The 25,432-nt window shown below is 35.2% G+C and overlaps 1 protein-coding gene and 1 pseudogene across 1 annotated transcript in view; both read right to left on the bottom strand.

The window, feature by feature from the left end:
* LOC138156906 (protein arginine N-methyltransferase 1 pseudogene) overlaps positions 1-22,375 on the bottom strand; it is a 37,413-nt pseudogene extending 15,038 nt beyond the window's left edge.
* The window catches only part of MDGA2 (MAM domain containing glycosylphosphatidylinositol anchor 2), a 990,863-nt gene that overhangs the window by 54,466 nt on the left and 910,965 nt on the right, over positions 1-25,432 (bottom strand). Inside the window, exon 15 of the mRNA XM_069082199.1 lies at positions 24,960-25,090. Within this exon, the coding sequence (XP_068938300.1) occupies positions 24,960-25,090 (131 nt within the window). The remainder of the gene's footprint in view (positions 1-24,959; positions 25,091-25,432) is intronic.

The following is a 25,432-nucleotide window of genomic DNA, read 5'->3' as shown; positions in this document are numbered from 1 at the left end:
AAAAAAAGCCTTAACAACTTATTTAAAATATTATGAACTATGGTCAAATTGGATTTATTTCAGAAATGCAGGATTGGTTTAGCATTAGAAAATTATGAATGCAATATGCCATTATCAATAAAAATAATAAAGCATACTAGTATATCAATAATTATAAAAATTAAACAATCTAATTCCAAATAATAAATGGGTCAAAGAGCAAATTATAGAAACAATTATTTCATTAAATGCAATGAAAACAAAGAGACAACAAACTAATATTTGTGAGATGCAGCCAAAGTGATATTTAGGAGAAAATTTATATCTTCAAAAGCTTACAACAACAACAACAAAAAATAGAAAAATAAGATTTTAATGAATTGGGAATGGAACCACCACCATCCCCTGTAATGCGAATGTAAATTTTAAAGATCTTCCCTGCCCCTAGGCTAAAGTGCACCAGAAGCCTGGGGAGGGAGGCTTGTTTTTCAGTAGATACTTCTTGATTGGCCAGTGGGTCAATAAGGTTGTTACATTCTCTGAGCCAGGAGAAGGCTATATAAGCCCTGATGTGTAGCTTTGTTTTGGGACTCACTTTGAGAAGTGTTCTGTGATTTGATCTGAATTCTGGGAAGCCGTTGTTGAGAGTCCCCCGGCTTTGAAAAACCCAGAATGTGGAAACCCAGATGTTGACTGGGTATGGATGTAATGGTTGGACAGTTTGGAAATCTGTCTACTTGATGTTTCTGTCTTGATAATTATGCCTGTATACTTTGAGGTTCAGGGTGCTGACCTTTTCTCCTGAACAAGGTAAACGATATATGTCTGACTGATTAAAGTAAGCTTGTTAACCCATTTTGAGTTGCTTTCCTTTAACAAAGCAGATCCAAGAACCTGTGGTAGCTGCAAACCCTGAGGACGCACTTGGGGTGCTTGCTGCTACACCCCCCAAAAAGAAACAACAAAAAAAGAACAAATTGAAAATTTCTAACTAACCACCAAGTTAAAAATCCCCCAAACAAAGGCAAGAATAATAAAAGTTAAAATGAGAAAACCATTGTACTAGAAAAACTAAGAGCTGATTTTATGGAAAAAAAAATAATAAAATAGTTAAACCATTGGTTTATTTGAATACAAATAAAAGAAAGAGGATGACAAAATTACCAGCATCAAAAATGAAAAGGGTTGGGGCAGCTAGGAAGTGCTGTGAATACAGTACCAGTCCTGGAGTTAGGAGAACCTGAGCTCAAATTTGGCTCTGACACTTGACTTATTTATTTGCTGTGTGACCTTGGAAAAGTCACTTAATCCCAATGGCCTTGCCTTCCCCTCTCCAAGGGAAAAAAATAAAACAAAAATAAAACGAAAAGGGTGAATTATTCACCAAGGAAGAAGAAACTAAAGTAACTATTCGTAGTTATTTTGTCCAGTTATATACCAATCAATTTGACCATTTAAATGAAATAGATAAATATTTAAAAAAAAAACAACAGAAAATAACCAGATTATTTGAGGATGTAAAAGAATACATAAGTAACCTTACCTTAGAAAAATAAACTGAAATAGCCATAAATGAGCTTCCTAAGAAAAATTCCTGAGGACCACATGGATTTACATGTGAATTCTATCAAATATCTAAAAGATAATCAATTTCAATACTAAACTATTTGGAAAAAGTAGGCCAAGAAGGAGTCCTACCAAATTCTTTTTATGATGCAGTTGCCTAAACCATGGAAAGCAAAACTAGAAAAAAAAAAAGACTATCAATCCATTTATTTAATTAATGCATAAAATAAATTAAATACTGGCAAAGATATTAGAAAAATATGTTACAAAGCTCATCCACTATGATCAGGTGAGCTTATACCAGGAATGCTTAGCTGGTTCAATATTAGGGAAACTATCAGCATCATTGACTACATCAATAAGAAAACCAATAGAAATTAGCTTTGGGGGGCAGAGTCAAGGTGGCAGAGTGAAAAAAGGAACTTGCTGAGCTCTTGCTCCAACCACCTCCAATACCTGTAAAAAAAAATGACTCTAAACGAATTTTAGAGCTACCGAACCCAAAAAGTGACAGAGAGAAAAAATCTGCTGCTGAAGGCAGCCTGGCAGAATGACGGGAAGGGTCTATCACACCAAGCTGGGAGCCAAGCACAGTCCTACATTAGCCATGTGGTGCCAGACCAGGGGCAGCCCTGACCAATGCCTCAGACCAGCTAGAGCAGACTTCAGTAGAGTTACTGGCTACTGTGGCAGTTTCCAGACTTCTCAACCCATAAACATCAAGGAGAAAGTAAAATGTCAGTAGGGACTCTGTTGGAACTGGGTGAGAGAAGAAAGTCATCTGGAGCCTGTCGCTGGGGCAACAGAGGTGGCAGAGGTGCAGCGGTTGCAACTGCTGCCACATGGCTGCCCCTGGATTTCCTGTCCTGCAGATCATAAGGGAAACAATAACCATTGAGAAGATAATCACTTTTACTTTGACCTGCTTGGATCTGGGTTACAGCCTTGGGTGATGGTCCTGGGGTGAGAAATGGCAGTGTGCCAGAGCTTGTGATGTCTGTAGAGAGGGCAACCTCCTCATAGCTCTGAAAACAGCTCTGCAAACTGTGAAAACCCCAGCAATTTGGGACACAACTCTCTCCATTATGAAATCAGATTTCTACCATGGCAAAGAGCTCAAAAGTCAAGTAATTGGCTGGCAAGATGAGCAAGCAGATGAAACACAATCAGACTATAAAATCTTTTTTTGGTGGAACAAAAAGGATCAAAATATGGAAACAGAAGAAGACAACGAAGTCAAAACTCCAGCATCAAATGCTTCCGATAAAACTATGAATTGGTCACAGGCCATGGAGGAGCTCAGGAAGGATTTTGAAAATCAAGTAAGAGAAGTGGAGGAAAAACTGGGAAGAGAAATGAGAATGATGCAAGAAAATCATGAAACGTGAGTCAACAGCCTGACTGAAGAAAGTAGCACCTCAAAAATACTAATTCAAAGGCAAAAGAGGCCCAAAAGGTCAATGAGGAGAAGAATGCCTCAAAGAGGTGAATTACCAGATGGAAAAGGAATTTCAAAAACTCACTGAAGAGAATAAAACCTTGAAAATTAGATTGGAGCAAATGGAAGCTAATGACTTTATGAGAAATCAAGATATTATAAAACAGATCTAAACAAATGAAAAAATAGAAGGCAATGTAAAATATCTCATGGGAAAAGCCACTGACCTGGAAACTAGATCCAAGAGAGATAATTAAAAAATTATTGGACTACCTGAAAGCTATGATAAAAAAAAGAGACTAAAAATCATCCTTCAAAAAATTATCAAGGAAAATTGCCCTGATATTCTAGAACCAGAGGGCAAAATAGAAATTGAAAGAATTCACTGATCACCTCTTGAAAAAGATCCCAAAAATAAAACTCCTAGGGATATTTTAGTCAAATTCCAGAATTCTCAAGTGAAGGAGAAAAGATTACAAGTAGCCAGGAAGAAACAATTTGAGTATTGTGGAAACACAACCAGGATAACACAAAATCTAGCAGCTTCTACATTAAGGAACTGAAGGACTTAGAATATGATATCCCAAAGGCCAAAGGAGCTAGGATTAAAACCAAGAATCACCTACACAGAAAAACTGAGTATCATGTTTTAGGGGAAAATGTGGTAATTTAATGAAATAGAGGACTTTCAAGGATTATTGATGAAAAAACAATGCTGAACAGAAAATATGATTTTTCAAATACAAGAAGCATGAGAAGGTAAACAGAAAAAGAAATCATAAGTAACTTATTAAAGTTGAAATCGTTATATTCTTATAAGGAAAATGACAATTGTAATTCATGACACTTTTCTAAGAATGAGGATAGTTGAAGGGAATATATATGTATATATGTGCACATTTATATATGCATGTAAAGGAAGTTGTATATATGTGTGTGTATATATATATGTACACACACATATATACACACAGATATGTGTATATGTGTGTACATGTATACATAGACAGAGGGCACAGAATCAGTTGAATATGAAGAAATAATACCTAAAAAATGAAATTAAGAAGTGAGAGAGAAATACATTATGAGGAGAAGAGGAGAGATAGAATAAGGTAAATTATCTTATAAAAAAAGAGGCAAGAGAAAACTGTTACAATGGAGGGGAATATCAGGAAGGTAAAAGGGAATGGGTCAATCTTATTCTCATTGAATTTATCTTAAGGAGGGAATAACACACAAACACTCAATCCATCATCTTACTTTATGGGAAAGTATGGGGGAAGAGGATAAGAGGGGCAATGATAGAAGGAAGGGCAGATGAGGGAAAGGGTAGTTAAAAGCAAATACTTTTGAGGAAGGACAGGGTCAAAGTAGAATATTGAATAAGAAGGATACAATGGAGGGAAATGTACTTAAACTTTCACAATATAACTACTATTGGAATTTTTGCATAACTATACATATGCAAACTATATTGGATTTCTTGTCTTCCCAGTGGATGTAGGTGAGGAGGGGAGAAGGGAAAAAATCTGGAAATCAGAGTTTTAAAAACAAATGTTAAAACATTGTTTTTGCAGTGAATAGAGGACTAGCTCTGGAGTCAGGAGGACCCGAGTTCAGATTCAGCCTCAGACACAACACAAAAGTAGCCATGTGACCTTGGGCAAGTCACTTAACCCCAATTGCCCTCCAAAAATATTTTTTTACATATAACTGGGAAATAAGATATACACGCCTTGGGGTATAGAAATTCATCTTGCCGTACTAGAAAGTTATGGGAGTTATGGGGGAGGATATAAGAGAGAACAGATTTGGGGAAGTGATTTTCAGTAGGTTTGCTATCTTGGGGTGGAGGTAGGGGAAAGATGGGGAGAAAGTTTGTAACTCAAAATCTTGTGGAAATGAATGTTGAAAACTAAAAATAAATATATTGAAAAAGATATTGGCTTTCAGTAGATTCAGGAAAAACTTTTGACATAATACAATATTAATTTCTATTAAAATCACTAGAAAGCATAGGAATCAATGGAACTTTCATTAAAATAATACATAGTATCTATTGAAAACCTTCAGTAAGCATCATATGTAATGAGGATGAGCTAGAAGCCTTCCCTATAAGATCAAGGGTGAAGCAAGGATACCTACTATCCCCACTATTATTCAGCATTGTACTAGAAGTGTTAGCTACAGCAATGAGAAGAAAAAAAAACTGAAGAAATTAGAATAGTCAATGAGGAAACAATACTATTGTTCTTTGCATAATATATGCTTAGATAACCTTAGAGAATCAACTAAAAGCCTAATCAAAATATTAACAACTTTAGCAAATATGCAGGATATAAAATAAACTTGCAAAAGAAAGTCCATTTAAAATAACTGCAAACAATATATACTACATTGGAGCCTACATGCCAAGACAAACCCAGGAACTAATTATGGACACAATAAGAAAACACCTTGACAAAGTCAGATCTTAACAACTGCAGAAATATGAATTGCTTATGGACAGGCTGAGCCAATATAATCAAAATGACAATTCTACCTCTATTAATTTACTTATTCAGTGCCATACAAAACTACCAAAAATAAATTTATTGAGTTAGAGAAAATAATGACAAAAATTCATCAGGAATAACAAAAGAAAAGAATATCAAGGGAATCAATAAAAAAATGAAGGAAAGTGACCTCACTGTATCATATTTCAAACTGTATTACAAAGTGGTAATCATCAAAACAATTTGATACTGGCTAAGAAACAGATGGTGTGTAAGTTGAATATATTTTAGATACATAATACACAATAGTAAATGTTCATAATGATTTAATATTTGCTAACTGCAAAGATCCTTATTTGAAAGGAAGAAAATCATTGAGCTACTAAGTAAAACTAAAAGCTGATTTTATGAAAAAAAACAATAAAATAGACCATAGGTTAATTTGAAAAAAAAATTTAAAAGGATACTTTTGGGACAAGAATGTACAATTTGACAAAGATTGCTTGGAAAACTGGAAAGCAATTTGGCAGAAACTAGGTATAGCTCAACGTCTTACTCTGAGAACCAAGATATGTCAAAATGTGTACATGATTTGGCTATAAAGTGTAATATTGTATGCAAATTAGGGGAGCGTGGGATATCGTACATCTCAAATCTATGTATAAGGGAAGAAGTTTTGGTCAAACAAGCATTACAGGAAGTAAAATGAATACCTTAAACTGAATTTAAAAGTTTTTGCACACACAAAACGAATACATTCAATATTAGAAGGAAAGGGGAAAAATATTTTACAGCAAGTTTCTCTGATAAAGGTTTCATTTCTCAAATATATAGAGAACTAAGCTAAATATGAAAGAATATTAATAATTCCTCAATTGATAAAGGATATAAGCAAGAAGTTTTCAGATGAAGAAATCTAGTCATATGAAAGCATGCTCTAAAACACTGTAGAATAGAGAATTGCAAATTAAAACAAATTTTAGGCACCACTTTTATGCCTATCAGATTGACTAATAGAACAGAAAAGGAAAATGACAAATAGGGGGATGTGGAATAATAGGAAAACATGTACTCCTTTTTTTTTTGCATTTTTTGGAGGGGGGAAGGTAGGGCAATTGGTGTTGTGCCTTGCCCAAGGTTACATGGCTAGTTTTGTGTTAAGTATCTGAGGCCGCATTTGAACTCAGGTCGTCCTGACTCCAGGGCCAGTGCTCTATTCACTGTGCCACCTAGCCTCCCCCACATGTACTCTTGATGGTGTTGGGAACTGATCCAACAATTCTACAGAAAAATTTGGATCTATTCCCAAAGAAGTATAGGAACTGTGCATACTCTTTGACCCAAAAATAGGACTGTATCCCAAAGATCTAAAAAATAAAAGGAAAAATACCTATTTGTAAATAGATATATGCGGCTCTTTTTTTTTGTGGTGACAAAGCATTGAAAATTGGGGGTATGTCAATCAATTGGAAAATGACTGAAAAAGTTGTCATATATTATTTAATAGAATATTATTGTGCTATAAAAATGATGAGTATGATACTTTCAGAAAAACTTCTAAAGACTTGCATGAACTTATACAAAGGGAAATGAGCAGAACTAAGAGAACATTGTACATAGTTAATAGCAATATTGTACAATGATCAAGTGTGAGTGACTTAGCTAATCTCAGCAATACAATGATCCAAGACAATTCCAAAGGACTCATTATGAAAAAGTGCTACACACCTTCAGAAAAATAACTGAAGTCTAAATGCAAATCAAATCACATAAAAAAAAAACTTTATTTTTTTTGGCCTCTATTTTCTTTCATAAGAATGTATTCAGGAAAACTGGGCAAATATGTTTGAACTGTTACAGAAATGAAGTGTGTAAAACCAGAATATTATATTTTACTATTGTTTTCTCATTCAATTGTGCATGACTGCTTGTGACTCTATCTCCACTGTCTCCTGTCTGTCAAAGCTCATGTTCATTGATTCCATGACACTATCTTTCCATTTCATTCTCTGACACCTCCTTTTCCTTTTGCCTTCAATCCTTCCCAACATCAGACTCTATTTCAAGGACTCCTGTCCTCTCATTCACAATATTTAAGCTTCAGCTTTAGTATTTGACATTCCTGTGACAAGCCTGAATTAATTTAAGTATTGACTGATTTTATCTTGTTACTGTCCAATGAACTTTCAAAATCTTCCCTAACATAATGATTCAAGAGTGTGGTTTTTATGGTACTCATCTTTCCTTATAGGGCAAATCTCACAGGCATATGTTACTACCAGAAAAACTATAGCTTAGAATGTATGACCCTTGGAAGCAATGTGATGTCTCTGCTTTTTAGTATGCTGTCTAGATTTGCCAAAACTTTCCTTCTAAGGGACAGGCATATTTAAATTTCTGTGATACACTTCATCTCTTTGAAAACCATCCTGCTCTTCTAGTAATTCTTAGTCCACATATTGCTGAAACCTAGCTTGCAGAATCTTAAGCATAGTCTTGCTGGCATGTGAAATAAATTTGTTTGGTAATTTGAACATTCTTTGAAATGGTTTTTCTTTAGGATTGGGATGTAAACTGACCTTTTCTAATCCAGAGGCAACTATTATTTTTCAGCTTTTGGAGTCATATGCAGTGGAACATTTTATTTATTTTTCTTATGGGAGGCAACTAGGATTGAGTGACTTGCCCGAGATCATATAGCTTAGTAAGTATCAGAGGTCAAATTTGAACTCAGGTCCTTCTGACTTCAGAGTCTGTGCTCTGGACAGTGCACCACCTAGTTACCCTGTTGGCTGCTTTAATTGTATGATCTATTATTAGGATTTTAAATAGCTAAGCTAAAATTCCATCACCTATACTAGCCTAACAGTTAGCAATGCTACCTAAGGCCACTTGACTTCATTCTCCAGGATTTCTAGGTGAGTTCTAAGTCAGTAACCACAGCATTTTGGTTAATAGTGATGTTAAAATCTTTCTTGCATATTTCTTCAGTATATTCTTTTTTAAAAATTAATGAAATTTCAATTTCTAACATTTTAATTTAAATTTTTGAGTTCTAAGTTCTATGTCTCCCTCCCCCCTCACCCCTTCCTGAGATGCTAAGTAATCACATATAGATTATAAACGCGCAATTATATATAACATTTCTGTATTATTCATTTTGTACAAGAAGACATGGATAAAAAAAAAAAAACAAAGTGGAAAATAGCATGCTTCAGTCTGTATTCAAACAATATCAGTTCCTTCTCAGGAGGCAGATAGTACACTTCATAATGAGCATTTGGATTTTCTAGTAACATTGTATTGCTAAGAATAGCCAAGTCATTCACAGTAATTCATTGAAAATACTGCCGTTATTATGTACAACGTTCTCCTGGTTCTCTTTACTTCACTATGCATCAGTTCATGTAAATCTTTCCAGGCTTTTCTGAAATCATCCTTCTTGTAATTTCTTATAGTATAATAATATTCCTTTACAAGTAAAATGAATATTGAAAATCATCTCTACATATAATTGGAAAAAATATTATTTACAAAAAAAGCTAACTAAACTTGCAAATAAACAACAAATTGCTGAATGGTATGTGTTTTTATTCAGTCATTTTTCAGTTGTATCTTACTCTTTGTGACCCCATTTAAGTTTTTCTTGCCATTTCCCTCTCCAGTTTATTTTCAGATAAGGAAACCAAGGCAAACAGGGTTAAATGACTTGCCCAGGATCACACAGCTAGCAAGGGTCTGAAGTCAGATTAGAACTCATGAAAATAAGTCTTTCTGACCTAGCTGCCTGTAATGGGAATGTAAATTTTAAAGATCTTCCCTACCCCTATGCTAAAGTGCACCTAGAGCCTGGGGTGGGAGGCTTGTTTTTCAGTAGATACTTCTTGATTGGCCAGTGAGTCAATAAGGTTGTTACATTCTCTGAGCCAGGAGAAGGCTATATAAGCCCTGATGTGTAGCTTTGTTTTGGGGGCTCACTTTGAGAAGTGTTCTGTTATTTGATGAGACTCTGGAAAGCCATTTTTTGAGAGTCCCCCAGCTTTGAAAAAGGCCCAGATGTTGATTTGGTATGGATATAATGGTTGGACAGTTTGGAAATCTGTCTACTTGATCTGTTTCTGTCTTGATAATTCTGTCTGTATATTCTGAAGTTCGGGGTACTGACCTTTTTGCCCTGAACGAGGTAAACGATACATGTTTGACTGAATAAAGTAAGCTTGTTAACCCATTTTGAGTTGTTTTCCTTTATCAAAGCTGATCTAAGAACCTGTGTCGGCAGCCCACCCTGGGGACGTTTGGGGTGCTTGCTGCTACACTGCCTTGTGCTGGTGTATAGTTATATATGAAGATGTTGTTTTGTGCTGCCAGTCAGATGCCTTGCAGAACTTACACTGTGGAATTGTTTGTATAACAGGAAAAGCTGTTATGGCTGGTGCTATAAGATATGGGCATACTATGTTAATGTTATGATTCATAGAATCAGTTGGCCAATTAGGAGGTACAGGGCATATAGCATTGGGCATATTCTGGAATGGAGAAGGTCTATTATCCCTAGGATTACAGTGAGCTATAAATTGAGTTGATATAATGAAGCACTCCAATATCCTCCATCTCTGTCACTAAAGAGGAAATATCTTTAACCTCATGAAGACCTTATATTGTTTTTTGTTAATTATACTGGATGGTTTGGGCAACTCCAAAAATTTCCATTTGGCCCTACCCACAACAACTTGTATAAAGACCACTTAAAGGGTTTAGCAGAAATGTTGAATTTCTAATATTCCTTCTCTCCATGGTCAGTCCTCAGTTCTTGTTGTTTACCCATTTCAGTTGTATCTAAGTCTTCATGATCCCATTTGCATTTTTCTTGGAAAAGTATGATTGGGTGTGATTTGCCATTTCCTTCTTCAGTTCATTTTACATATTAGGAAACTAAGCAAACAGGATTCAATTATTTGCCAAGGGTCACATGGCTATTAAGTATCTGAAGCTGGATTTAAACTCAAATCTTCCTGACTCCAGGACTGACACTCTATCTGTTGTGCCACCTAGCTGTATCAGTAGCCTTCTCTGAATAATCCAAATAAGGTAGGAACTTTAGAGTATGTCTAAGACTTGAGAGGGGCTGAAGGGTCCATATTTATCCAGTGCTGAATTTCACTTTGCAATTTTGCTAGCACCCACATAGTTTGACCTGGAATTTGCTCTAATTTCAGGAGCTGCATGTAATGCTCTTTTCCAGAGAGGATTTCATTACCACCATAACTCCCCTCTCCCTAGCCAACTAGTTAGAGAAAGGCAACAAAGCCAAGAATATTTTTTCTTGAGGAGGGGACAAAGTTTGAGCTTTGTCTCACTGGAAATTGTTTCCTTGTGTCTTAGACTATTTTTACATGACTTCCTTGTTACCTAAGGACATACAAGGTTCTATTTACATGAAAGCTGAACCTTTCCAACTTTGTGGATTGTCTAGAGGCCATGAAAGTCAAACCACCTTCCCTTCTTTAACAGACATTTCCATATGGGAATTAACTGGTTAATGACCTTCATTTGATTCATTTCATCCCAATACTGGACCTGGATACACATGGTGCTGGTATCAGGTCTACCACTGATATCTGTGAAAATCTTGGGTAGCTCTGACAGATTGGGAAGGAGGGTAATGAGGACAAGTGGAGAGACAAAAATCAGCTTAAATAAAAACCTATTAAAAACAAACATGTATTGGGTACAGTATTCTCTAGAGACTGATGTTTCTTGCTATGTTCAGTCTCAAGAGGTAGTCCTGGCAGCAGGGAAGGACTTTCTCTCCTAATAAACTCTACTAAGAGTTGCTGCATGATTAGGGACAGTGGTTGGTCTTGGCAATTTCTGTAGGCTATTTTTATAAAATAAAAGCAAACTATATGAGAGAAATACATGGACTTATGAATTTTCATTGGTTATACAATGTATAACATATATGTATATATTTGTGACTGTGTGCATATGCACACACATTAATCCATATTAATTAATTAATAATCCCTACATGCATTCAGGGCCAGCACACTCTGCATTCATAGAATTAGGTGCTATGTAGAAAAACAGGAATTTATATTTATTTGATATGTGTGTAACCAAGCATACTCAACCATCTCTGTAGTGTAGGGACATTGTGAAATAAACCTTTCTTTTGTATCCTTGGTCCTTGATTTTTTTTCTATACAAAGGGAAACAGATTCATAAGTAATCATAATAATGGTAAATAAGAACTTCCAGGCTACATGGCAAAGAAGATTTAAGTCTAGACATTTTCTCCATTCTCCTATAATTTCCTACTCACCTGCTTGCTTCCACTTCTCCAAGTAAAATAATACACCAGAGATATAGCAAATATAGCTGCTGTCATAGGTTAAGAAACCAAGTAGCCTAATAAGGTAGCACTCTGACGAATTAACAGTGAATGCTAATAGCTAACTTAATCACTCGATAGTTACTTCACCCATCAGGATGTATTCTCCTACCAAACATACAATCTAGATCACTTGCTTGTACTCTGAGGACAAATTTGAAACTTCACTGCTGTATTTCTATCTCTGCAGCAAAACTTACTCCTACTCTAACCCTACTATTTGTGACAAGAAGCAACAGACCTCAATTCAACTTAGCTACTTGTGAACTGGGAGGAAATATAGTAAGGGTAGGACTACTTAAAAAAGGACTTGGGGAAAGGCATCCAGCATGCAGACTACACTGGCCTCAAAGGAAAGGGAAATAGCATCCAATCAGGACTAGTCCAGCCTCATATAAGTAACTTATAGGAGAGACTGAGGCCCATGAAAAGTGATATCCCTGTAATGTAAGGAGACTGAGGATTTTTTTTTTGCTTTATAAATATATAATTTAATTTTGACTAATTAATTTTTAGTTTTCAATATTCACTTCCCCAAGATTTTGAGTTCCAAATTTTCTCCCCATTTCTCCCCTTCAGCCATCCCAAGAAAGCCTGATTCTGATTACCTCTTACCCCAATCTACCCTCATTTTTATCACCCCCTTCTCTTTTCTTCTTCCCCTTCAATTTCCCTATAGAGCAAAACAGATTTCTATATTCCATTACCTGTATATCTTATTTCTCAGTTGCACGTAAACTTTTTTTAACTTACATTTTTAAAAAATTGAGTTCCAAACTCTCTCCCTCTCTCCCTATCCAACTAACCTCACTGAGAAGACAAACAATTAAAAAAGGTTAAATGTGAGCAGTGATGCAAAACACCTCCATAACAGTCAGGTTGTGAAAGACTACCTATATTTCCCTCCATGCTATCCTGTTTCTTATTTATTCTGTTCTCTCCTTTGACTCTGTCCCTCCTCAAAATAATTGGATTCTGATTATCCCCTTCCTTGATTGGCCCTCCCTTCTATCATTCCACTCATCTTATCCTCTTCCCCCTTACTTTCCTGCAGGGTAAGATAGATTTCCATACCCAATTGAGTGTGTATTTCATTTCCACCTTAAGCCAAATCTCATGAAAGGTTCACTCATTCCATCTCACCTTCCCCTCTTCCTCTCCACTGTAAAAGCTTTTTCTTGTCTCTTCTGTGTGGAATAAGTTACCCCTATTCTACCTCTCCCTTTCTTCTTCTACCAGTACATTCCTCTCTTATCACTTAATTTTATTTTTTTAGATATCATCACTTCATATTCAACTCTCCAAGTGTCCTATGTGTGTGTAATATATCAATATCTATATATCTATACCTATCTATATCTATATATTCCCTTCAACTTCCCTAATACTGAGAAAGGTTTCATGAGTTACAAATATCATCTTTCCATGTAAGAATATAAACAGTTCAACTTTAATAAGTAACTTATGATTTCTCTTTTCTGTTTACTTTTTCCTGCTTCTTAGTTGGTGGAGTTGTGAACTGATTCAACTGTTCTGGAGAGCAATCTGGAACTATACCCAAAGGGCTATACATAAGTGCAAAGCCTTTGACCCAGAAATACCACTTCTAGGACTGTATCACAAAAAGATAGTAGAAATGGGAAGAACACTCATATATACAAAACTATTTATAGCAGCTCTTTTTTGTGGTGACAAATAATTGGAAATCAAGGGGATGTTCATCAATTGGGGAATGGCTGAACAAGTTGTGGTATATGAATGTAATGGAATACTATTGTGCTATAAGAAATGAGGAGCAGATGGACTTCATAATAACCAGTATAGACTTATATAAACTGATGTTGAGTGAGAAGAGCAGAACCAGGAGAAATCTGCATGCAATTACAGACACAACATATGTGTGAGGACTAATTTTTATAGACTGGCCTCCTCTCAGCAATGTAAGGTTATAAGACACCTCCAAAAAACTCGTGATGGAAAGAGATGTCCACATTCAGAGAAAGAACAACAGAGTTTGAATGCAGATTGAAGCAAACTACTTGCTCTCTTTCTTTTTCTTATATTTTTTTCTTTCTTCTTCCCCATTGTTCATTCCATCATTTATAATGCTTCTTTACCAGCTTAATGTGAAAGTATTTGTAGATCTTATAGTTGAATGCTTGCCGGCATGGAGGCGGGGAGGGGGGCGGAGTTGAAGGGGGAGAAAATTTGAAACGCAAGGGATTGTGGAACTGAATATTGTAAACTAAAAGTAAATAAATTAATGAATTAAGAAAAGAAAATCATGAAAAATGAGTCAACAGCCTGACTGAGGAAAATAACACCTTAAAAAACAGACTAACTCAAATGCAAAAGAGGTCAAAAGCCAATGAGGAGAAGAATGCCTTTAAAAACAGAATTGGCAAGAAGGAAAAGTGGCTGAAAAAGCTCACTGAAGAAAATAATTTCTTCAAAATTAGATTGGAGCAAATTGAAGCTAATTATTTTATGAAAAAGCAAGATATGATAAAATTGTATAGATACAAAAGAACTTTAAAAACAGAAAGCAATGTGAATATCTCATTGGAAAAACCCTACCTGGAAAATAGATCCAGGAGAAAGAATTAAAACTTATTGGACTATGTGAAAGCTATGATAAAAAAGAAAAGCCTCAACATCACCTTTCAAGAAATGATCAAGGAAAATTGCCCTGATATTCTAAAACCAGAAAGTAAAATATAAATTGAAAGTATTCATTTATCCCCTCTTGAAAAAGATCCCCTAAAGGAAACTCCTAGAAATATTATAGCCAAATTCCAGAGATCCTAGGTCAAGCAGAAAATATTACAACCAACCAGAAAGAAACAATTTGAATATTGTGGAAACACAATTAGGATAACACAAGTTGTAGCAGATTCTACATTAAAGGATAAAATGGCTTGGAATATGAAATTCCAGAGGTCATAGGAGCTAGGATAAAAACCAAGAATCACCTACTCAGCAAAACTGAGTATAATACTTCAGGGGAAAATATGAAAATTCAATGAAACAGAGAACTCCCAAGCATTCTTGATGAAAAAAAAAAACAGAGCTGAACTGAAAATTTGACTTTCAAATGCAATAAGCAAGAGAAGCATGAAAAAGTTAACAGGAAAGATAAATCATAAGGAACTTATTAAAGTTGAACTATTTATATTCTTACATGGAAACACCATAATTGTAACCCATGAGACTTGCAGTCTGAGGATAGTTGAAGGGATTATATATGTATATGTGTATGTTTGTAAACATACACATATATTTGTATAGATGAGGGTATGTATGTATGTGTATATGTGTATACATATATACCTAGCCAGAGGGCACAGGGTAATTTGAGTTTGAAGGGATGATAACAAAAATTAAAATTAAGAAGTGGGGGAGAAGGAAAGGGGGACAGAGAGAGTGGGATGGATTATCTCAAATAAAGGAGTCAGCAGAAGACTTAAAATGGAGGGGAAGAGCAGGAAGATGAATGGGAATGAGTCAACCTTATTCACATTGGATTGGGCTTAAGGAGGGAATAATATAAGCACTCAGTTGGGTATCTTAAAATACAGGAAAGTAGGGGGTAGGTAATAAGAAGTGGGGTGAGAGAAGGGAGGGCAAATTGGGGGACAGGGTAGTTAGTTTCAAACACATTTGAAAAGGGACAGGGTCAAAGGTGGAAAAAGAATTAATGGGTGGCAGAATAGAATGGAGGGAAATATAGTTAGTCTTTCATAATATGACTACTATGGATGTGCATTGCATTGCTGCACATGTATAACCTATATTGAATTGCTTCTCTTCTCAGTGGGGGTGAGTGAGGAAGGGAGAAGAGAGAGAATCTGGAACTCAAAGCTTTATAAACAAATGTTAAAAAAAATGTTTTTTACATGACACCAGGAAATATGATATACAGTCAATGGAGTACAGAAATCCATCTTTCCCTAAAAGAAAGTAAGGAGGGGGGAATTGGTGGGGATATAAGAGAGGGCAGATTGGAGAAAAGGGTATTCAATAGGCTTGCATCTTGGGCTGAGGGTAGTGGAGAGATAGGAAGAATATCTGTAATTCAAAATCTTCAGGAAATGAATATTGAAAACTAAAAATAAATTTTAAAAATTGCTACTGGCTGAGGAATAGAATAGTTTATCAGTGCAATATATTAGGTACATGAGACACTTGAGATATGAGTCAATGCCTATAGTTTGATAAACTCAAAGACCCCAGCTCTATGATAAGGAATTACTATTTGACAAAACTACTGAAAAACCAGAAAATAGTATGGCAGAAACTGGGCATATACAAAGATCTTACATAATATACCAAAATAAATCTAAATGGGTGTTCTATCTGTGTATAAAGGCTGATACTCTAAGCTATCTGGGAGAGCAAGGAAACGTTTTTGTATAAATAAAGTGAATTCAACTAAGATTAGGAGGGAAGTGGAAGATTGGGAAAGAATTGTTACAGCCAGTGTCTCTGATAAAGGTCTCATTTCTAAAATATATAGAGAATTGAATCAAATTTCTAAGAATACAAGTCATTCCCCAATTGTAAATGGTCAAAGGCTATGAACAGGCAGTTTTCAGAGAAAGAAATGAAAGATATCTCTAAGCATATGAAAAAATGCTCTAAATTACTGTTGATTAGAGAAATACAAATCAAAATAACTCTGAGGTACCACATCTCACTCGTCAGGTTGGCTAAGATGACAAAACAGGAAAATGATAAATACTGAAGATTATGTGGGAAAATTGAAATACTAATGCATTATTGGTGGAGTTGTGAATTCATCCAACCATTCTGGAGAGCAATGAAACTATGCCCAAAAGACTACAAAAATGTGCATATCCTGTGACCCAGAAATACCACTTCTAGGTCTGTATCCTAAAGAGATCACGCAAGTGGGAAAAGGACCCATATGTATAAAAATATTTATAGCAGCTCTTTTCATGGTGGCAAAGAATTGGAAATCAAGGAATGTTCATGAATTGAGAAATGTCTAAACAAGCTGTGGTATATGTGTGCAATGGAAAACTATTGTGCTATAAGAAATGAGGAGCAGATGAATTTGATAATAACCTGGAGAGACTTATATAAACTCATGCTGAGTGAGGAGAGCAGAATGAGGAGAACATTGTACATAATAACAGACACATATCTGTGGTGACTAACTTTGATAGAATGGGCTCCTCTCAGCAATGCAACGTTATAAGACTACTCCAAAAAATTAATGATGGAAAGGAATATCCACATCTAGAGAAAGAACTACAGAGTTTGAATGCAGATTGAAGCAAATTACTTGCTCTCTATTGTTTCATTCCTTCTTTCCAACTGTTCACCCCATTTATTATAATCCTTCCTTACAACTTGACTAATGTTTAAGTGAAGGTGTTTGTAGAACCTATATCAGAATGCATGCTGCCATGGGAGAGAAGGGGAAGGGGAAAATATTTGAAACTCAGGGGATTGTGGAACTGAATGTTGTAAACTAAAAGTAAATAAATAAATAAATTTTAAAAATAGAAATGGGAGAGACAGACAGAAAGAGAAAAAGAGACCATGACAGAGAAGGATTAACAGGGAAAATAGAATGCAGGGAAACACATTTTTGGCAATCGTTCCTGTGAAAATGTTTTTTTTTTTGGTAAGTTTCTCTGATAAAGAACTCATTTCTCAAATATATAGAAAATGGAGTCAAATTTATAGAAATAAGAGCCATTTCTCAATTGGTAAATGGTCAAAGGATATGAACAGACAATTTTCACATAAAGTAATCAAAGCTATCTAAATTGCCACTTTAAAGCTATCTAAATTGCAAACTTAAACAAGTCTGATCTACCACCATAAGAATGGCTAATATGACAGAAAAAGTAAATGACAAATGTTGGAGGGTATGTGGGAAAATTAAAACACTAATGCAATTAGTGAAGTTGCATACTGATTCAACCATTCTGGAGAGCAATTTGGAACAATGCCCAAAGGGCTATAAAGCCATGCATACTCTTTGGCCAAATGATACCCCTACTAGGTCTGTACCCCAAAGAGATTTCTTAAAAAGGAGATAGAAAAGGACCTATATGTACCAAATTATTTATAACAACTCTTTCAGTGGATTCAATTAAATAGAATGAGGGGGGTGTCCATCAGTTGGGGAATGGCTGAACAAATTGTTTTATATGATTGAGATGAAAACTTATTGTGTTTTAAGAAATGATAAGCAGGATTCTGTCAGCAAATAAATGTAATAGGGAAGAATTGGCAAACAAGTTCTTTGTGGACTTAATGCAATGAAATATTAATATCTTAAGGGTGCACAAGCAAAAGACAGAAACCTAAATGAAGATTCAATAATTAACTCTTAAATAATGACTTGGAAAAGAATAAATAAAAAAGCCAATTTATAATGAATGTGAAGGACAATCACAAGGATGAAACTACATAGCTTTAATATAGCTAAAATAAATTCCCAGGGAAAAATGTTTCAAAAATTAACAATAACAATAAACACAAGAGTTAATAACCTGAATGAGCTTTACAAATTAAAAAGAAAAAAATAAATCCCATAAATTATGCCCAAATAATAAAAATAACAAGTATATATTGAACATTAGAGAAGCAACAAACTGGAAAACAGACTCATCACCATAGAAATGCTAAACAAATAAAAATTGGTTCTTTGAAAAGACTAAAAAAATTCTTAGCAACCTGCTTAAAAATAGGACAAAACAAAATAAAATTAGCAAAATAACAAATGAAAATGGTAAAATCACAATAAGCCCAGAAGAAATAAGAAAGATGATCAAAACTTACTATATGCTGACAAAATTCATGGTAGAGAATAAGGTTTGATTGGAAAAGTGTGTGTGTGTGTGTGTGTGTGTCTGTATGTGTGAGAGAGAGACAGAGAGACAGAGACAGAAAGAGAGACAGAGACAGAGAGACAGAGAGAGACAGAGACAGAGATAGACAGAGACATGCACTCACCTAAGTTATGAAGTTATTAATTTATGAAGGTATTTATATGTCAAGCAGAGAATCTTATATTTGGTCCTGGAGGCAATCCGGAGCCCTTTGAGTAAACTGAGTAAGAGGTGAAATGCTTGGAGCTAAGCTTTAGAAAAATGTGGTGCCTTAATGGATAATGGATTGTAGTGGGGAAAGACTTGAAACAGGCAGGCCCAAAATCAGACTTTTTATTGCAATAGTCCAAGAGCACATGGTGGGAAGTAAGGTATAAGAAGGTAAGTAAGGAGATGAGGGAGAGTATAAAGTTGGTAGCAGTATCAGAGGAGAAAAAGGTGCATTTGAGAGTTGAGGCAAAGATATAATTGACAGGTCTTGGTAACAGATTGGTTATTGGGGTAAAACATAGTGAGGAATTGTGGATGACACCTACATTGTTAGCCTGGGAGACCTGGAGGATGGTGTTAATCTGAACTGAAATGGGCAAGTGAGGAGTGGGGAGGGTTTGGGAGGAAGATAATGAATTCGCTTTTGGACATGTTGAGTTTAAGATATCTACTAAATTTCCATTTTACGTTGTCTGAAAAGCAGTTAGAGGTGTGAGATTGGTGGTCAGCAGAGAGGTAGAATTGATAAGTCTCACCAGAGAGATGATAATTAAATTCATAAGGGATGATGTCAACACATGAACACGAACCACATGGTAGATGGCCTGGGAACACTGTGGGACACTCAGTATAACTGGGTGTGACCTGGATGAGGATACAGTGAAGGAGACTGAGGAAGCATTGTCAGATAGGTAGAGAAGAACCAAGAGTGCATGGTGTTCTAAAAATCTGCCACCCTTCCATTTTTTATTCTCTTCCCTTCCTACTTCTCTGTTGGGCAAACTATATTCTTCCATCTTCAAAACAATTTAGATGAAAATAAAGTTCAAATCTTGCCCAATACCTCCCCATTTTCTTGTCCACTGTAAAAGCTCTTCCTTTCTGCATTCCTTCTCTCCCTTCCACCTTTTCCCAATGCATCCCTTTTCCTCAATCCTTCAATTTTTTAGATTATCCCAACATAATTGATGCACACCCATACCCTCTCTTTATGTAGACTCCTAACTGCTCTAATAATGATAAAATTCTTTGAAGTTATATGCATTATCTTCTCAAATAGGAATGCAAACTTTTTTTAATTTAATTAATTAATTAATTTGCTTTCAATTTACAATATTCAGTTCCACAAGTTTTTGAGTTCTAAAATTTCTCTCCCTCCCTCTCCTCCCCCCTCTCCCCCTATGGCAGCATACAATCCTATATAGCTTCTACAAATACCTTCAAATTAAACATTTGTCAAGTTGTAAAGAAGGATTATAACCAATGGAATGAACAATGAGAAAGAAACAAAACAAAAAAGAGAGAGAGCAAGTACTTGCCTTCAATCTGAGGAATGCAAACATTTTAACATTACTAAATCCCTTATGATTTCTCTTTCAGGTTTACTTTTTTTTTAGTTAGCAAAAGCATTTTTTATTTAATTTGTTTATTTTTAGTTTTCAACATTCATTTCTACAAGATTCTGAGTTACAAATTTTCTCCCCATCTTTCCCCTACACCCACCCCAAAACAGCAATTATACTGAATACCCCTCCCCCCAATATTCCCTCTCTTATTTACTCCTCCATCCCCCTTCTGACATTCTAGTAGGGCAAGATGAATTTCTATACCACAGCACCTGTATATCTTATTTCCCAGTTGCATGTAAAAATTGTTATATATATATATATACACACACACACACAATATGTATGCTTATATCTACATATATATATATATATATATATTTAACATCTTATTTTAAAACTTTAATTTCTATATTCTTTCCTTTCTTTCCTCATCACCCACCCCTACTTGGAGGAAAAGTGATTCAATATAGTTTGTACATGTGTAGTTATGCAAAATATTTCCATAGTAGATATATTGTGAAATAATGCCTAAATTTTGCTCCATCCTATCCTTCACTGTACTTATTTTATTTTCTACTTTGACACTGTCCTTTTTCAAAGCTGTGTACTCCTAACTTCCCTCTCCCCCAATCTGCCCTCCATTCTATTATCCCCCCTCTTATGACCTTCCACCCTATTTTCCTGTATGGTAAGATACACAATTTAGTGTATATATTATTCCCTTCTTAAGCCAAATTCAAGGAGAGTAAGGTTGGCCCATTCCCTTTTGCCTTCCTGTTCTTCCCCTCCATTGTAACAGTTTTTTTCTTGCCTCTTTTATATGAGATAATTTACCCTATTCTATCTCTCCGTATCTCCTCTCATTATATCCCCTCCCCTTATAATTTTATTTTTTATATATCATCCTTTCCTATTCATGTGATCCTTAGCCCTCTGTCTATGTATACATGTTACACATATACACACTCACATATGCACTCCTATATAAACATATATGTATGTATATATATATTCCTATGTATACATGTATACATATATATTCCCATCAATTATCCTCATACTGAGAAAAGTCTCATGAGTTATAATTATCATTTTAACATGCAGGAATGTAAATAGTTCAATTTTAATAAGTTATTTATGATTTCTTTTCCCATTTACCTTCTCATGTTTCTCTTGTTTCTTGTATTTGAGAGTCAAATTTTCTATTCAACTCTGGGTTTTTCATTAAGAATGATTGAAAGTCATCTATTTAATTTAATGACCATATTTTCCCCAGAAACAATATACTCAATTTTACTGTGTACGTAATTATTGGTTTTAATCCTAGCTCCTTTGACCTCTGGAATATTATTTTCCATGCCCTTCAATTCCTTAATGTAGAGGTGGCTAGATCTTGTGTTATCCTGATTGTGTTTCCACAGTAGTAAAATTATTCCTTCCTGACTGCTTGCAGTATTTCTCTTTAATCTGAGAATTCTGGAATTTGGCTATGATATTCCTAGGAGTTTTGTTTTTGGGATCTTTTTCAAGAGGTTTTCAGTGAATTTTTTCCATTTTTATTTTGCCCTCTGGTTCTAAAATATCAGGACAATTTTCCTTGAGAATTTCTTGAATGATGATTTCTAGGTTCTTTTTTTTATCATGGCTTTAAGGTATCCCAGTAACTTTTAAATTATCTCTCCTGGATCTATTTTCCAGGTCAGTGGTTTTTCTAATGAGTTATTTCACATTTCCTTTTATTTTTTCATTGGTGGGATCTGTTTTACAATATCTTGGTTTCTCCTAAAGTCATTGGCTTCCATTTACTCTAATCTAATTTTGAAGGAATTATTCTCTGCAGTGAGTTTTTGAAATTCCTTTTCCATCTGACAAATTCAGCTTTTTAAGGCATTCTTTTCCTCATTGGCTTTTTGGGACTCTTTTGCCATTTGAATTAGTATACTTTTTAAGGTATTATTTTCTTCATTCAGGTTGTTGACTCTCTTTTCATGATTATCTTGCATCATAATTTCTATCCCCAGTTTTTCCTCCACTTCTCTTACTTGATTTTCAAAATCTTTCTTGAGCTCCTCCATGGCCTGTAACCAATTCATATTTTTTCTTGGAAGCTTTTGATGCAGGAGTTCTGGCTTCATTGTCTTCCTCCTATTCCATGCTGTGATCCTTTTGGTCCCCAAAAAATGATTCTGTGGTCTGTGCTTCCTCTGCTTGATCATATTGCCAGTCAACTACTTTACTGTTTAGTTCTTTGCCATGGTAGAACTCTGCTTCCAGGGAGGAGAGCTTTGTCCCAAATTGCTGTGGTTTTTGCAAATGTTGTCAGAGGTCTGAGGAGGGTGCCCTCTCTACAGACAAACTGGAATTTCTCACCCCAGGATCACCACCTACTAAAGTGACCCAGATCCAAGCAGGTAAAAGCAAGAGCTATTATCTTCTGAATGGTTGCTTGTTCCCCTACAATCTGTAGTCTAGGAGCTAGTGAGGCAGCCATGCAGCAGATGCTGCAGCCATCCTGCCTCTGCCACCCCTTGCCCCAGGGGCAGGGACTGGACCATGCCCTTTCTTTCCAACAGAGTTCTAACTGACCTTTTACTTTCTTTTTGGTGTTTATGGGTTGAAAATCTGGAAACTGACACAGCTGCTGGTGATTCACTCTGCTGAAGTCTGCTCTGGCCGTGTCTTCCTCCCTGTGGCCAAAACTGAATGGCTCATGTAGGACTGTGCTTGGCTCCCAGTGTGTTTTGATGAACCCTTTGTGTTGGCCTGCCAGTCTGCCTTGAACATATTTGTTTCTCTCTGTCACTTTGTGGGTTCTGTAGCTCTAAAATTTGTCATATCTGAGTTTTTTGTGGGAGGAGTTTAGGGAATTTCCTGCTTCTACTCTGCCATTTTGACTCTGCTCCTTCAGGTTTACTTTTCTATGCATCTCTTTAGTCATTGTGGTCATTCTTATTTTGGTCCTTGTGCTCCTGGTCTGTACTCTGTTTCTTACCCAAGAAGGAGTTACACTCCCCTATAGCCACAAATTCTCCTGGACTGTGAAAAGGCCACTTGATTTCCTGTACCTATAAGTGCTAGTGCTCCTCTCTATCACTAAATCACAAGTGTGAACTATATATGGGAAATACAACAATGTCCTCCACCTAGAGCCTGCATAGTTCTATGTAATTTCTTTCTAACAGTTTTCTGACTCCCTTACCATGTCTGGAATGAGAGGTCCTGCATTTACCACTGCCAGTGTCACAGCTCCCTCCAATGCCCTTGGCTGATGCTGCTATCTTACATGCTCTGGGGAAGAATTCATCCCAGTGTCACAGATTTCTGCTTTTGACCTTTGAAAATGTCTTGGGTTGGAAAAATATTCCATCCTGATCTTTTTCATCTTTGCCTCTCTAAAATTCAGTTTGATGCATTATTTCAAACTTGTTTGAAGGGGACAGTTGGGGAGAGTCCAGTGGGGTTTCTGCCTCTATGCTACCATCTTAGCTCTTCCCCCACAATCAATGTAAATAGAACATATAAACACATACGTGTATGCATTTATATGTGTGCATGTATGTATGTCATGTATGAATGTGTCTATTATACATATATTTGTGTGTCTATGTATATTTTCTTACATAAATTTTTGAAATTATTTGGCTTTGTAAGTTTAGGTTTTAGAGGTGGTCAGGAAATAAACATAAATAAAGTTATGGGATTACAATATTTTCAAAGCTAAAATCTATAAATAACTTAGCTATTTTTCTTTTTTGTAAATTAATCATCTATAAATATAATATGTCCTTTTAGAAGAAAGTTATCTAGAGGTATCAGAAGTCATAATTATAAAATTTGATCACAGGAAAAGAAATCTTCTAATATGAAATTTTAATAGTATGCCACTAAAATGACAAGTGAAATGAGATGCATCCTTTATGATACAGAAAAAATGAAGCTACCGACTGGGAATTTTCAAAATAAACTGTAATGGAATTAACTTATTCTTAATTTTTATTTTTTGAAGTTAATGATGCTATTACCAACTTACTTCACAGTTATTTTTGTTTTTTGTCCCAAATGAGACATTTTCTCTGTGCTTTCTAAAATGTCTGAAGTGTGTTATTTGAGGTTGACCCCATATTACTGCCACATTGGGGAACAGTTGACATTATTTCATATTATACACAAAGCATTGCATAAAAATATAGAACTCCCAGCACTAAGATGGGTGATTTCAAAGAGAACAGTTATGTAAGCAAAACTGAAATAAATGACTTCCAATATTATTATTCATTTTCCAGTATTATAAGAGTTATCTTGCCATTTAGCAAGGTGTAGAGGGTGGAATGGGGAGTATAGGAGGAATAAACAATTCAAGTCACACGTCATGTTTTATACATTAATATTCTAAATCTATTCATATTTTGATTATTACAAACACATATACATTTAAATATAATTTTTAGCTAAGTAATGAAGGTAATTGTTAATTTAAAAAAGGGGAAAACTATGTCTTCACATTTTGGTATTTTTTGAAACTTTTCAAAATAGCAAATAAAAATATTTATGATATTTATATCAGGGAGAATTAGCATCTATTTCTGCAGAGTCTGTGAAAGGATTTTTCCTCTTTCTTTATGCTTCAATCAATTTTGGGAATGACTATTCTTTTCTTACCTGAAATGAAGTGATTGGATATATATTAACATGGGCTTCATTCCAGTGCTGTCCTTTATTTCCACTTGAAGACCATAATGGATTTTCTATTGTAGTCTGTCCTTTTAAACGCAGATAAACATTTAAAACACCTAAAAATAACAATAAGATTTTATCTTCCACAGTTTATATAAAAAAAGTTTAAGGAATTAAAGTTATATGTGTTTTACATTTAATTTATTTTAATTTTCAAAACAGTTATAGCTTTAAGGAATGAATATATGAAGAATTTTTAATTGTGGAAAACTCATATGAAGTGATGTAGAGAAAAGTAATCACATATAAAGAATATATATATATGGGGCGTCTAGGTGACTCAGTGAGTAAAGTGCCAGGCCTGGACTCAGGAGGACCCGAGTTCAGTTCTGGCCTCAGACACTTCACACACACACACACACACACACACACACACACACACACACACACACACACAC

This window comes from Petaurus breviceps, unplaced genomic scaffold, assembly GCF_028583685.1.
Source record: "Petaurus breviceps papuanus isolate PSGF00001 unplaced genomic scaffold, PetGlider_PUasm1.0 164, whole genome shotgun sequence".
NCBI classification, from domain to species: Eukaryota; Metazoa; Chordata; class Mammalia; order Diprotodontia; family Petauridae; genus Petaurus; species Petaurus breviceps.
The sequence above is the reverse complement of the archived record's forward strand: the minus strand, read 5'-3'. Positions and strand labels throughout refer to the sequence as shown.